The sequence below is a fragment of the Sparus aurata genome, chromosome 20, assembly GCF_900880675.1.
Source record: "Sparus aurata chromosome 20, fSpaAur1.1, whole genome shotgun sequence".
Classification (NCBI taxonomy): domain Eukaryota; kingdom Metazoa; phylum Chordata; class Actinopteri; order Spariformes; family Sparidae; genus Sparus; species Sparus aurata.
In genome coordinates, this window is record NC_044206.1 from 3,957,746 (window position 1) to 3,973,002 (window position 15,257).

Here is a 15,257-nt window from a genome sequence, read left to right on the forward strand (position 1 = left end):
GACTTAAACCAGTGATTCTGTCCACTCCACACTGACACTCAGCTCCGGTGATATGTGCCGTACTTACTGTAAAGTGGCCAAAATAAACAGGTAAAATCTCTGAGAGCAGCTGATTTTCACATTGATCACTACCAAGCTTTAGTCCTCAAAAATAGGGAGGACTTCAAAACCACAGTGGGAGTCTGGGGGGCCTCCACCAGAAGAAATAGGAGTTTAAGAGACTTTGTTTTTTGCATTCTGGTGACTTTCAAAAAATGAAATTAACAAAATATCAAGTACACGTGCAGGAGACATCTGATTGGCCCTTCTAGCATAAACTTGCACAAATCCAACATTTGGCAGAACCTTTGAGAAATACATAAGAAACCAGGAGAGGGCAACAACAAGAATATTCCAGGAACATTGTGATGGTTAGCAAGTGAGATCACAGGACTATACCAGTTTAAGAGTTATTTCTGTAAAGTGACTTATAATGAGCAGAATCAGGCTCATCCTTGTTTTTAAGGCCATTTGTCAGATGCTTTTTTTCTTGGATGTACCTGCTAATATTGGAAGCTGACCTTCTATCCATCCCAAAAAATCTTTAATTAGTTGACACTTTGTCCTCTTGAGAGAATTTAATTTGAATGTCAGAGATATTGATATTGCAACTCAGTGGTCTGGAATCAGACTTGCTGTAAAGCCCTCTCAGACAAACTTGTGACGTTGGACTATTTAGATAAGCATTGCTCAACTTCAAATTAGCTAAAAGAAGTTAAAAAAAAGACAACTTTCAACTGTGCTTGTTGGCTGTGGATAAATAAGAAAGCTACAATAGTTAGGCATGGCTAATAAGGATTTTTTTTCAGCCAATACAGATAATCGACAATTACCTGCTTTTCATGGCGGATACCAAAAACATGACCAACAGTTTGACATGTATGTATTTTGAAAATAATTTCCTGAACAGGAGTTGATGGACAGAAAGGCTGAGATGGAGCAAAGATCAGTGATTTAGAATTCCACAGTTCTAATAAGATTTCTTGTGTTGCCCTCATAAAGTCTTATGAATGTACAAATCTACTGTTACATCATAGTCTTAATCTGCATTATGAATTAAATCCACTGAGGCATAAACACCAGCACAACATTAACATTAGCAACATACCACTACAACTACAGTTTGATATGACATCACCTGACCTGAGCAGCATTTAAATAATATTGCACAAACCATTAACAAAGACCTTTGAAATGTTTTGTAGTCAGATAACACACATTACTCACCTGGTTTGAAAAGCAGAGACAGGAGACTTGGGTTGAGTTCATTCAGCAGGCTGTTTAACACTCAACTACTGGAGGTAGATACTCCACCTGTCTTTTCAAAGTAAGCAACTTCTGAAGTAACTCAAAGGTGTTGTTAAAGTACAGTCAGATGTAGCCTTTTTCCACATAGTAATACATAAGATACCTTAACAATGTTGCCTGACTGCAGCTCTACAATTAACTCATAGACATGAGATACAAAAATTGGCCCTCTATTTATGAACATATGCTTGGATATGTAATTGTGATCACAGGAAATGATGATCACAGACACTTGTGTGCATGTGTTTCATGTCTTTGTTGTAGTGGACACTATTCAGATATTACACTGCATTATACATTCAATGTTTGAGTCTCCATCTCTGAAAGATCATGACATGTATTTCCTGTCTGAGTCATGATCCATCCACACACAGCACACACACACACATACACACACACACACACACACACACACACACAGTCTTTGAAGGTGCAAACAGCCATCAATTGTACCAGAGTGTGTAAATGCTGCTTTTGATAAGTCCATGAAAGCACTTTGGCTTCATGTGGGCTCTATGGTTAGAATTTCACCGTTACCGGTGAACAGTTGCCTTCTTTGCTTTGCTTTGCTTCTTAGCTGTGAGGGTGAAGGTAAAACTACACAGTATTTCAAAGTAAAAAAAAAAAAAAAAGCAAATACAAGAAAGAAGAAAAAATGAACCAATTTTTGTTTCTCTTTCCTTTTTTTCATCTCACGCCCCATTTAATGGGTCCTGACCCAGTTGAATCAAATGTCTTCCCACTGACCCATAACACTCCAACTCTAAACTACTTGATCAATATTGCTATTGAATTACACTTTTACACTTCATTCTTTCTTTTTCTACATTTCTGCTCTCTGCTCTCTTCAACACAGCGGTGTTGGAAAAGCCCTTGGAGAAGAAAGCCGGGCGTAACTATGGACCTCCAGGAAGCAGAAGACTGATCTACTTCATCGATGACATGAATATGCCCGAGGTGGATGCGTACGGCACAGTGCAACCTCATACACTCATACGCCAACACATGGACTACAACCACTGGTAAGACAGTCATTTACATGCAGCTATGTAATGTGTACGAGCAAACACGGGCGCACGCCTGTGCTGTTTAAAGTTGAGTGTTCTTCTTTCTAGATGATTTCCAGGAAATATCACGTTGTTGAACTGTCCCTCACTTTAATTGGTTTAATGATGGACAGTTTCAGAGAATTCCTACATGTATTAACATAGAAAAGGATCATTCAGATAATAGAGTGCCAGCAGCTGATAAGTGTAATAATTCAAATGAGCAGCCTTTTCTGCAGAGAACACCTCCCTCTTAGTATTCAGACAGGTCCCCGCCTCACTATCAATATGCTACAACTTCTAAGTGTCAAAAGTCAAATGTGAGCGCCGGGTTGTATGATTCCCCTTAAAAGGATTTTGTTGCTCATCTCTCTGACACAGTGAGGCCATTCTGAACATGGTTCCACTGCGTCAGACACAGGCTGACTGGCTTAGACACGGTCAGCCCATTAGAGATATGCTGGGAGGATTTCAGGTATGAAATTGAGAGGAAGGAGGACGCCGCCGAGCCACGCCAGCTTAAGTAGGAGCTGAGGCATCCATATCAGCAGAGTCCTGTGCGTGTGAGCAGGCGTGTGTGCATGCAAGGCTGTTAAATAATGATTTATTTTTTTCTGCATGCTTGTTTGTGTGTGTGCATATGTGTGTGTGCGCTCCCAGGTACGACCGTAATAAGCTGCTTCTGAAGGAAATACACAGTGTTCAATACGTGTCCTGCATGAACCCCACAGCTGGCAGCTTCACCATCAACCCACGACTGCAGGTAAACTCACACGCGCACGCACGCACACACACACACACACACACACACACACACACACACAATTACAACACAGCATGTCCTCACAGCACATTGTGTTCCACTCGTTACGCAACACACTGCTGACCTTACATGTGCACTGATTCCTCTTGCACATGTTATCATGTTAACATCATCTTCTCTTAATTTTTGCATCCTGTTATTAAAGGCTTATTCTGCTAACTTTACACATTAAAGTGTGTTTACAGGTGTTGCGGAGTACTCCTGCATATGTGAAGAAAGTAGAATAGAGCCTTGTGTAGCTCCAGAGAAAGCTGCATGCCACAAAAGTCTTTTTACTACTTTGTTCACATATGCAGTAGAATTCCCCAACATTTATAAGTACACTTTATCTTGTAAAATTGGTGACATTACCCTTTAAAGCAGATCCCATTACATGCTGCTTTATATTCATTTGTAGTATTAGAGAAAAACTTTGGATTGCTACATTGCTTGTCTGTATTCATGCTTGTTTGCTCATTTGTCCTATTTCATTCTGGTGTGGCCAATTATGCAGAGTTGATTGGATTTAGATGGAACTTTAACGAAAAGTAAATGACTACGTGTCTATGTTTCAGATTTGTTCGAAATCACACTGGTTTCCCAGAGGGAGGTGGCATATTATTTACTTGATCATTCCTTTGTTAATGTGTAATATCGGACTGAACTGATTTGATGTATCAAAACTTAAGGGAACAAGAAAAACACAATGGTGAAAGTCGGAGACAAGAATAACTGTTCATTTGTTCATTCAGGGTTCAGACCCGTGTCTAAGTGAATACACAGAATGAATGTCACGTTTTTCGATAAATATGTATAACAAACGCCACAACAACAACAAAGTTTAACATGGGTAACATCAGTAACATTCAAGTGCACATAGTTACATCAGCTGGCTTAGACAGAAAAGTTTAGATTCCCTCTGTTGAAAAGGCCTACATGACTGCCTTGTTCTTTCACTACAGCACTTTTAAAAATTGAATGCAAAAATCATAACAATATCTTATTCATTCCCTTAGGCAGACTTTGACAAAGCATGTAGTAATTTGCTTTGCCTATGGACTTTTTCATCGTCCAGACAACTTGGACCATGATTCAAAAGGTTTCTTTTCAACACCACATATTGTTCAACAGCTCCTTAGATCTACATAAAAGACAAAGAAGCCTGGTGTTGGGGCCTCACATATGAATATTTTAAAAGCATCTGTGTGTTTGGTGATTTGCCTGTGATTGAGGTCTGCTTTACAGGCTTTTTGACCTGCTTCTTTGAAGGATAAGACTGCTATTCTTTTGATTATTTTTATTATTATAGTTGTATAATAGATATGATGTAGTACGTTATTTAAAGAGAAGCCTTCCATACAGTATGTTATATTGTGTTTAATATATAATTATTATGATTAATTAATTATCAGTTTTATTATGATATATACGGTAATAAGTGTGAACATGATGGCATGTGTGACATAAATTAATATAATATAAAGATTACAGTTATGTATACAATACATACAATAAAATACAGACTAACTAAACTACAACTAATTTCCTGAAACAGCTGGTCACTGTAGTTTTACTCAAAGATAACAGGAGGGAATAGTGCATTTGTCAGTCGGGAATGTATACATATTTTGTGCTGTAGTGATTATTTTCAGCAGCAGGATGGTGTGTGTGGGATTGGTTTGTTTTCTAGTGAGGATCATACCAGTCGGTAAAAGTCTGAGGGCCCTAACAATCTATTGTGCATGATCTAAAGTCCATGGCCCATGTAGGTTTAGGGTGTGTGGAACTCCCTTTTGCTTGTTAACTGACACAAGTGGGTGCAAAACAATTTCTTCCTGGGGATTAATAAAGTATTCTGATTTGATGTATTTCTGAAAGTAGTCGTACTTTGGCGCAGATGGGTTGTATTTACTGCTCCTAGACTATACATAGTTGTATTATGGGCTTCACATAAACTAATTCAATCAGAATGTCATCTCCTTTAAACAGAGGTGCTCTTATTCGTTGATGGTCAGTTATTTGGTCTTGGGCCAGTGGAGCCTCTGCCTGATTATTTCACATCATCAACAACTCTGTTTGACTGTATATAAATATACATATATATATCTATATCAGTCTGATTATTAGTGGATGGGAGGTGGGTGGGTGAAATACATCTTTCAATAACTGTGTCTCTCTATTTAAAAGAAACCTTTGAGCACGTTTAGCCAAAAGGCACAGCAGCTTCATTTCACTGATAATTTTAATGACGGGCTGATGGGATCGCTCAGAATCTAACTTAAATGAATGTTCTGTGTCCTTCTTTTCATCAGATCAAGCACACAGTTCAAGTTTGTACAATAAAATTGTTTCCAGTAAAGCAGCGTTACTCATGATGAATCCTGAGCTCCATCAGAGCTGTCTAAAAATTATTTATTTTAGTAACCAAAATTTTAATCATTGAAAGAAGCCTCTCTCTTCAGTAGAGCAGGAAGTACACATGTTGGCAATACGCCTGCATGAATACAGTTAGATATCAGCTGTAGAGGGCTGATGGTCTCCACCTACACCATTAGATCAGTGGGAGGATGAAGGGGGATGCATTAATAAATTAGACCTCAACTTCACCTCACTTCTGTGGTATTGTGAAAGTTTTTTCCAAATTGGCGCACACCTCTGACCACTGATCACTCTGCTAATTAGCACAGCTCACAGGCTAATGGTTAAGTGCAGTTTTAATACAATGTATGGGGTTGGTTTGTAATCCCACATCACATTTACTTGATACAATTATATATACTGTATATAAAGTTAAGGATGGGTCTTAAAATATATTGTAACACTATATATACACTACTCACAATAAGTTAGGGATATTGTTATTTACATGAGTGCTTTTCCTATTTGGTCTGAATTTTAATGAAATAAGTAAAAGTTCCCTTTGATATTACTAATAATGAATGAGAAGAAACACCATTTTCATTAGTTTAATATTTATCACCCCAAAAATTTAGACAATAACAAGGGTAGCCCCAAATTCCACCATTTGCCGCAATGACAGCTTGACAGCGACGTCTCATGCTCCTCACTAGCCTAATGATGTTGTTCTGAGGCAATGCGTTCCACTCCTCCACAAGTGCTACACGCAGTTCTGCCAGGTCACGTGGGGGTGGGGTACGATCATCCAGTCTCTGCTTCAGCTGGTCCCAGACGTGCTCTATGGGGTTCAGGTCAGGGGACATTGCTGGCCATACCATATGAGGCACTCCGACTTCCTGAAGTCGAGCTGTGACAATTCTGGCACGATGTGGTGGAGCATTATCATCCATGAACAGAAAGTTGGGGGTGTGCTGGCGGAATTGGGGGATGATGATGGGTTCTATGATGTCTCTGAGGTAAGAACGTGCAGTGACTGAGCCATCTACAATAACCAAATCTGTTTTGGCGCTGACTGGTGATGCCTGCCCAGACTGTTGCACCTCCTCCACCAAAGGGAACCCTGGGGACCATGTTGACCTCGGCGTATCGCTCACCTCGCCTTCTCCAGCAACGCTGACGACCATCATTTCTGTGCAAGGTGACCCTGACACTCATCAGTGAACAGGAACGGTAGACCACTGCTTGCATTGTCCAGGTCACATGGTCTTGTGCCCACTGCAAACGTTCACGGCGGTGTCTTGGTGTCAGTGGAGTCACCTGCAACGGTCGTCTGGCATTCAAGCCAAAGCGGTGGAGTCGGTTTCGAATGGTTTATCTGGAAACCCTAGTACCCCTCACATCTCGTAACTGGGCCTGCAGCTGTGTGGCAGTTGCATAACGATGTCTGAGTGCATAGGTCCTTAGGTACTGGTCATCGTTGCGGTCTGTCACTCGTGGAGGCTCCACTCCTGGGTCTGTCACGGAACTCTGCCAGTAGTTCTGTGTCTTGATGCAAGTCTGCTGATGACACTTTGAGACACACCAAGTTCACGAGCAACATCTGACTGCCTGCCACCTGACCCGAAGGCGCGCTATGGCCAGGTGGCAGCTGCTCGTCCGTTAAGTGACGTTGTGTGTTCATGGCTGTTTGAATGATGAACTTGGAATGACTTACTGACAATACCAGCTTTTTATACCCACAGAATGTTGAAATTGATGCCACATTGAAAAGGGTTGTCTTTTAGTTTTTTGGTATTGGCCCCAATATGTAAGGCACACTGTACACAGTGAGACCATTACATGGAAAACACAAAATGAGGTGTGTCTATCACCCCCAATACAATTGCCTCCCTATCCCAAAACTCTCTGAAGTGAAACAAACACTGTATGTATGAAATCCACTGAGTCTCTCACAATATCCCTAACTTATTGTGAGTAGTGTGTATATATATATATATATATATATATATATATGTATGCATGTATGTATGTATGTATGTATGTATGTATGTATGTGTGTATATATATATATATATGTATGTATATATATATATATATATATATATATATATATATATATATATATATATATATATATATATATATATATATATATATATATATATATATATATATATGTATTATATATTATATATTAACATTTACTTGGTCCAAGGAGCACACAGGGATGAAAACTGAACAAAGAGCTGACAGTAAAGAAAATACTTGGGACACAATGCTGTGTCCGCTGTGTTCTGTGTCCACTGGCATGAAGTTGCAAATACACAAACACGCACACAGAAATGTGACCCCACAGATATTACATTTAAAAAAAACTAAAATATATGCAGATGTACTGAAGTACTGAAGCATTGTTAAAACTGAGGACAAAATGAGACGTATACAAACAGTGCTGTAGAGCCAGTCTCTGTTGATTGCATTGATCACCATGGCTGTTAAAAGCTGCGAAAGCAGCAGGAACAAAGTAGAGCTTAGATCTTAGTGTTCCGTTGTAATACCCTCCTCCATGGCTCGACTCAGACTGTCTTATTTAAAGAAAGTCAAAGTCATGTCATCCAACACTCTTACACATACACACACTCATACTGACCTACAAAAAAGCTGAAGGACGTGATGACCCGTTCTGAACTTACTAAACAGCGAAAGAAAAACATTCATTGCTGCAGTCTTTCACACTTAAGCACTCCAGACGCCCTTGTTTCTTTTTTAAAATCTGAACTGAAGATATCCTTGCACTTAATAATAAACATTTTCATCTTTTTCTCAAAATACATTTTAGACTCAACATCAATTTTAAAACAAACCTTACTAAGCTGTGTCATTAAAATGTATGATTTGGCTTTAATGACTGGCATTGAAAAGCGTTCAAAACATGTGAAATACTTCTTTTGAGATGAAAGCATTTCACTTAAACTTGTTCACCTCTTTTTGTGCCGGAAATCCACCACCAGCTCCTTGGTTTTCCCGATGTTGAGCTGAAGGTGGTTTCTGGCACACCACCCAACAAAGTTCTAGATTAGTTCCCTGTATTCCTCCTTCTTATTGTCTGTAATACATCCAACAAAGGAGGAGTCGTCAGAGAACTTCTGCAGGTGGCATGTCAGGGAGATGTAGCAGATGACAGAGGTGTTGAGGGTGAACAAAAACGCTGAAAGACCAGTTCCCTGGGGTGTGACAGGGAACTGTTTGTTCATCATTTTTTTTCCACCCTCTACACTTGCTCATCCTTGCTCATCCTGAACATAACAGATTGGCAGGAGTCTCATGCACTGTGCAGGGAGTAGATATTGACCAGCAACTGGAATAATATTCTATTAATTATAACGTATAAAGTATGGGAACAAAGACTTAATGTACTTCTAACTGGGACAGATACAGCGGATACTCGCTGATCCACGTTTGTCTAAACTTTAGAGGACAATGTTTCCGAATGGAGAGTGTTAGGTCGAACATAAAGACAGTCATATTTGAATTTGAAAGGCACACTTGACCGAGCAGCAGTCCCTCTTCACTTACTGCTGTAAACACCCACAAGGTGACCCTGCTTTTAGTCTGGAAGATAATTGACTGCATCATTAGTAGGGAGCCACATGCTTACCTTGTTTGTGCCATTTCTCCCTCTGTAGCGGCACTTCTCTGTCTTTGCCCTGTCGTTTCCCGGAGCCGAGGCCTTGAGCACCATCTATACCTCCATCCTTGTCCAGCACGTGAGAGGAGAGGGCTTCAGCCGCGCCCTGCAGAAGAGCTGCCCAACCCTGGTCCAGTTAGCCCTGGCCCTACATCAACGCATCTCCTCCACCTTCCTACCCACTGCAGTCAAGTTCCACTATATCTTCAACCTGCGAGACCTCTCCAACATATTCCAGGTGACACCTTGATAGAAAATACACAGAAAAAGGCTTTATCTACACAGACATTGTTTCAGAAGAACGACCTCAGGTTAATCTTTTCACAATTAAATGTCAGAAGTTAAATCGAAAAAGTTGTGCTTTTTCAGATCACCTCCTTTTCCGTTACAAATGAGGAGTTAGACATTTCGCCTCGATTCTCTCTGTTTTTACGGCTCTGCTTCCCACGTGGAAAGAGCCAGGCTTCTGTCACTAATTTCTCATCTAAATTATTATTGATTTAAGAGCTGGGTCTGAAAGCTAGAAATAAGTCTGAAATAAGTGTAACAGAAAATAGAATGGATTTGCACTTCCACGGGTGTTAGTGATGATTTAATGTATTTAAATGAATATAATATCAGAGCGCAGAGGCTGTCAGGGGAGAAGCTTTTGGGGCCATATTTCTGTCAAAATCCTCCACGGTTTCATGGAGGGCAGGCGCTCTCATTTAACACACTCCGTTGTATAATTAATGCTTTAAGCCACTCAGCTATAGGAACTTCATATTTCATAATTCCATCTAGGAGTTTGAAAAGGCAGAGTTCCTGCTAAACTATAAATACACAAATGTACTATTTTAGATGCTTACCTTTTTAAAGCCTCACTAATCAATTTTTTTTATCATGAACCACCTTATACTACGTTAGATCGAGCAACTAATGTGGAAGATTTTGGCTGTAATAGGTAAGTAGGTTAAAAACACAGACTGCTGTGTCAGACATGGAGGCATTGACAACAGGTTGTCCATCAAGACAGGAAACTAAACCCAAAGAGGCTTAAACACTAAAAAGTTCTCCAGCTAAGCTAGCAGCTTTATGAGGCTGCATTGGTGAGAAACACCCGATGTAGACTGTTAATGTGAGCCTGCCATTCTCCTCCCGTCCACTAGAGAAGAGACAGGAAACAAGAATGGCATCCAAGCCAGCAATTCAAACACTGAAAATGGCGAGTTAGAGCCACCCTAACCTGGTCACTCACAGTTCAAACATTGACAGCCTACAGTAGTAGCTGCAACCTAAGCCATTTTAAAACCAGGGCTCTCCTCCCCATGTGCACATGAACTCCCCATGACACTATTTTACAGGGGCACAGTTGCTGCATTCTTGGTTTTGCGCTGTCCAGGACATCCATGATTGACATATAAATAATATCGAGCATTTTATCACCTAGTCCGAATCCGAAATTGGTGCAGCATGACTCAACAGTATTAGCTAAATGCTAATAATACCATGCTAACATCCATACCATACTCATTCTACAATGCTGATGTTTAGCAGGTGTATTGTTTACCATGTTCACAATCGTATTTTAGCATGTCTGCAAGATCTGCCAGTGACAGTAGCACTAAACACAAAGTACAGCCAGTCATTAATTTGTAGGTATTTGGTTAAAATGTGGTCTTGATAATAGTGCCAGAGGAGAGTGTAAAGGATCACCAAAGTGATTTCTTTTCATCCTGACATTTCATCAACATGTGCACGAAAAAAAAGCAGGATGGAAAAATGTCAAAATATCACAAACGAATCGTAAAAACACTTGGCCGAGGTAGAAAAGTCTAACAAGCGCATCATGACATGAAGCATGTGACTGATCAACCCAGCATCATGCTGATGTGTGTAATAGACCCACCGCTCTGCTGTGTCACTGTTGCGTTTGGCCTTGCCCGCCTGTGAAAACAAGCTGTCATTCAGAGGTCACGTGAGCAGTAACAAACATGCAGCAGCTGGTTAAACTTTCAAAATAAAAGTGCCAGACTTACCAGGTCATGATCAACTACTTACTTTAAACAGTTGCCATTTACCCTTTGCTTCATGCTATGAATGAACCGTACAAAAAACACTAACCTCTCAGACTTGCTGGTGTTTTATACTATGGTTGTTCTTTTTTTCCCCCATCATTATCACCCCCTAATCTAACTGCACCCTCATGCGCGCATATACTTTTTACTCACACGCTGCCCTCTAGTGGATTGGCAGATCTGTTACACACTTTGGGGTGACATTGGGCTGCAATTATTTAATTAATTAATTAATTAATTATTATTATTTTTTTTATTATTTGGATCTCCACTAGCTTTGGCAAAGCCATTGCTATTCTTCCTGGAGTCCATACCCAACACCATAATCTTTTCCCTGCAGTGCACAACCACAGAGAACACATTACACCACACAAACACACATACTCACACACACACAAAAAGATAATAATAATAACAATAATAACACAATAACAACAATAACAATAATAAATAAAATAAAATAAAAATAAATTACAAATTGATTGTACCAATTAGCCTCCACTAAACATCAACAGACACCAAGAGCTGTTTGGCTAACAAATGCTCTTTCAATAGTTCTTTAAATCTGTATTTGTTGTTCTCTTGAATATAATATGTCCTGGCAGAGCATTCCATAAAACCATGGCTCTGTACATTACCGTACTTTTCATTTTGTTTGTTTTCACTTTAGGTAGAGTAAATCTACCTTCCGTAGCATGCCTTGTATTATAACCATGTTTATCCAAACTGAATTAAATGTCCAGCGGAGCATCTGCTGCTCTTAGGAGGGTTTAAGTTGCTAACAACATCTGCATCATACTAGTCTTTGGGGGTTTGGTGTTCTTTTAATTCTGTCATCTCGTTGAACGCCTAGTCTTTATCTCGATGCACCAGCTCCTAATATTCACATGATACTGTGAAGGGAATTACCAGAGATATTACAATGCATCACAGGGGACACAAAAATGTCTGAACCAGAGTTAATGGAAATCCATCCTACAGTGTTTGAGACAATTTAATTGAAACCTCAAATTTTCTACGTATCCGGTGTAATTTCCAAAAGGATTGGTCCCCGATATGAATTGTGAGGACTTTTGTGATCCTCTGAATTTTCCGACAGTGCCAACCATGTTGACATTCATGGTTTTGAAGGCTTCCATGGTGTAGCACTCTGAAGTAGCTGTGTGAAGAGTGGAAAAAGAGAGCTTGGGAGAGAGGTACAAACTCTGCCTACTTTCACACCTCAGTGAAAAAGTCTACTAAAGAAAGCTTTGAAGCATACTGAAGTCTTAATGATGACATTTCACTGTGTCTTTAAGTGTGTTATTATTAACCTTACTTCCTGGATTTTAGCCATTATAATGAGTTGATTTGTAGCAGGTTGGAGCCTTCTGCACTTTCAGATTAAGCATAATTACCATCCCAAAGCTCAAGCTCTGATGAACCCAAGGCTTCCCTTCCAGAACCTTGATCACACACTTGACTGCCCCGAAGCAGTGGGAATCTTTGCTGCCACGTTATACTTTGAAGCCGGCATTTGAAGACGAATTCTGCCTCTTTTGTCGAGGTCTTTTTGTTTTTTTTTAAGGGCTCTGAACAGTGTGACTGGACATCCAGTCACCACAAAGAGGAAACATGTCAAAAGTTCCTCACTGTTCCTTTCTGCAGCCATAGAGAGGATAAGAAAAAAAGCCAGAGAGGAACTCATGGTGCTCGTTTGAAGCTTTCCTGCCCAACTTATTCAGCTCCTGGCTCTAACACCTAAGAACAGCCGAGAAGAGGTGAGCATCCTCACAGCTCACAGCTGTAATTCCCCCGCCGTACCTCTGTGCTTCTGCTCCTTCAGAAGTGGGAAAGTATTTGGCGAGACAGTACAAACGCTTCGTCTAATTTCGAGCGCGAGGCCTAAATGGTTGTCACTTAGTGTTTTCTAGCTTGACGTTTGAGATGTTTGCCTCAGCGGAAATAATTGGGGGGTCTTTCTGTGATTCACTTTGTTTTGTAAAACTTGGAAACTCTGAGATGTAGCCAAAGGCAACCGTCTCATTATGATCAACTCTAATGAGCCAGGAAACTGAGCTCGGAGACTTGCAACACTCCTTGTAAAGGTGTTTTTAAATGTGACAGGTAGGAGTCCAGACAGCACTCGAGGCTACATCTTTATGAGACTATTGTTGCTGACAAAACTCTCAGGTTAGGGGATTCTGTTGAATGGTAAGTAGGAGCTAATGCCAACACATTTTATGTGTTTTTCTCCACTACTTCTTTCGCTTTGTCCCTTACTACTTGCTTCATTTCTTACAGTTCAGTCTTCCTCCTTCGTGCACTCCGTCTCGATGAAGCTCTACTTTCTCCAAGCGATCATTACGCCCTGTGGATGTTAAATTAGACGTACTGTAAATGAAGTTCACTAGCCAAATTCCACTCATAGGGCAAGACAAACAGTTTGGCTCCCGACTGGGAGCGTTGTCAAAGAACTTTTTTTTTGCCAAGGTTCGTTCTCTGCCATGACCAACGGCCATATCTGAGGGCCTGTCTTCCCCATGTCAGCCTAAATGAGCTCCTCGAAGCTCGAGAGGCGAAGGAGGAGATGAGAGAAGAATGGATGGAAAGAAAGAGGAGGGAAGAGACGAGGGAAAGAGAAGGAAAGAAAGAGTGTACATGAGACTTACTGTGCAGGGAGGCGAACTGTACTGACTGCACAATATGTCTGAATGATGTACTGTGGATAGTCAGCTGGGTGCATTTGTTAGCCGGGAAAGCATTGTTTGGGGCTCAGAGCAGCTGTCAGGCTACGAGGAAAGCGTGCCCGCTTCAGACAACGCGACAGACAGACAGATACATGCCGACACCCAGAACTCTCTAATCCCTCTCCTCTGAGTTAAACAAAGCAATGAGAGGATGAGATCGTCTGCCAAAGTCGGCTGGATAGAAGGAAAACAAAGTTCTCTCTCCTCCTCAGTTTGTTAACGTTTTGCTATTTGTTCCGTTGCTACAGCGAACAACTAAGCCTGCGAGTATGACTGTTACAGAGAGCTGCCATATGGTGTTTTGTTTTGCTCAGGCACACTTTAACACAATAAATGCAGTGCGTCATGATTGACACCATTAAGCAACGAAATGGAGCAGAGAAAGACAGATCTATTAAAAATCAAGGGTTTAGATTATCCACACATGCTCGAGGAAAAACATCTTGGCTTCTGTAGATCTAGAGTAGTGGCGATCATTCTGGCTCAGTATGAATCTTCAGCACACACAACCACACAGATATCCACACACACAGGCACACCTCCCATCTGCACCATTACACAGTGGATTTAGCTGCCAATTGTCACATTCAGCGGGCTCAGATATGAAGGCAGATCAGATTCAGCTGGCTTTACCCCTGGAGATGATTCCGTTGATTGGAATAAGTTCTGGGGCTGGAAACACACAACATCTGCTTGCCTCTGCCTCTGCCTCCTGGGTGACAGTGCGCAGAGGGGAACAAACAGTGCCTGGGAGCCTCTTTGTCCCCTTCCTCATCCTATACGGCACCTGTTATGTGAGGCACCTAGATTGAGTTCCGCCTGACTGCATCGTGAGCGGTCCTGAGGGGAGGCCAATACGTCACACATGCCTCCTCTGGAGACACATTAATCATGATATCATCCATCTCATCTGCTCATTGTTATGATTTTCGGTTATAATTGTGTCTCTTCTGAACAGAAGTAGAAAAAGAAGAATGAATTACAAACAGAAAAACTCATCTATTTTCAGCACCACCATGAAGTTCAAAAATCTTTCTACAACCATTTGATGAGACTAACTATTGGATAACTAATCGGTATAAGCCTGCCATGGGTGACATTCTCCTCTCCTACACTAACTCCGTATTACTGTTCAAAACCCCTGTCTCTGCAGAAAACAACACCAACACATCTCAAGCTAGCAACCTACAAGCAGAAAATAACCCTTACCCTTACCATGACCAGGTCGCT

The 15,257-nt window shown here is 40.8% G+C and overlaps 1 protein-coding gene across 1 annotated transcript in view; it reads left to right on the forward strand.

Annotated features, from left to right (window-relative positions):
- The window catches only part of dnah9 (dynein, axonemal, heavy chain 9), a 151,646-nt gene that overhangs the window by 65,456 nt on the left and 70,933 nt on the right, over positions 1-15,257 (forward strand). The window contains exons 45-47 of the mRNA XM_030401440.1: positions 2,204-2,369; positions 3,054-3,156; positions 9,240-9,479. Of these exons, the coding sequence (XP_030257300.1) occupies positions 2,204-2,369; positions 3,054-3,156; positions 9,240-9,479 (509 nt within the window). The remainder of the gene's footprint in view (positions 1-2,203; positions 2,370-3,053; positions 3,157-9,239; positions 9,480-15,257) is intronic.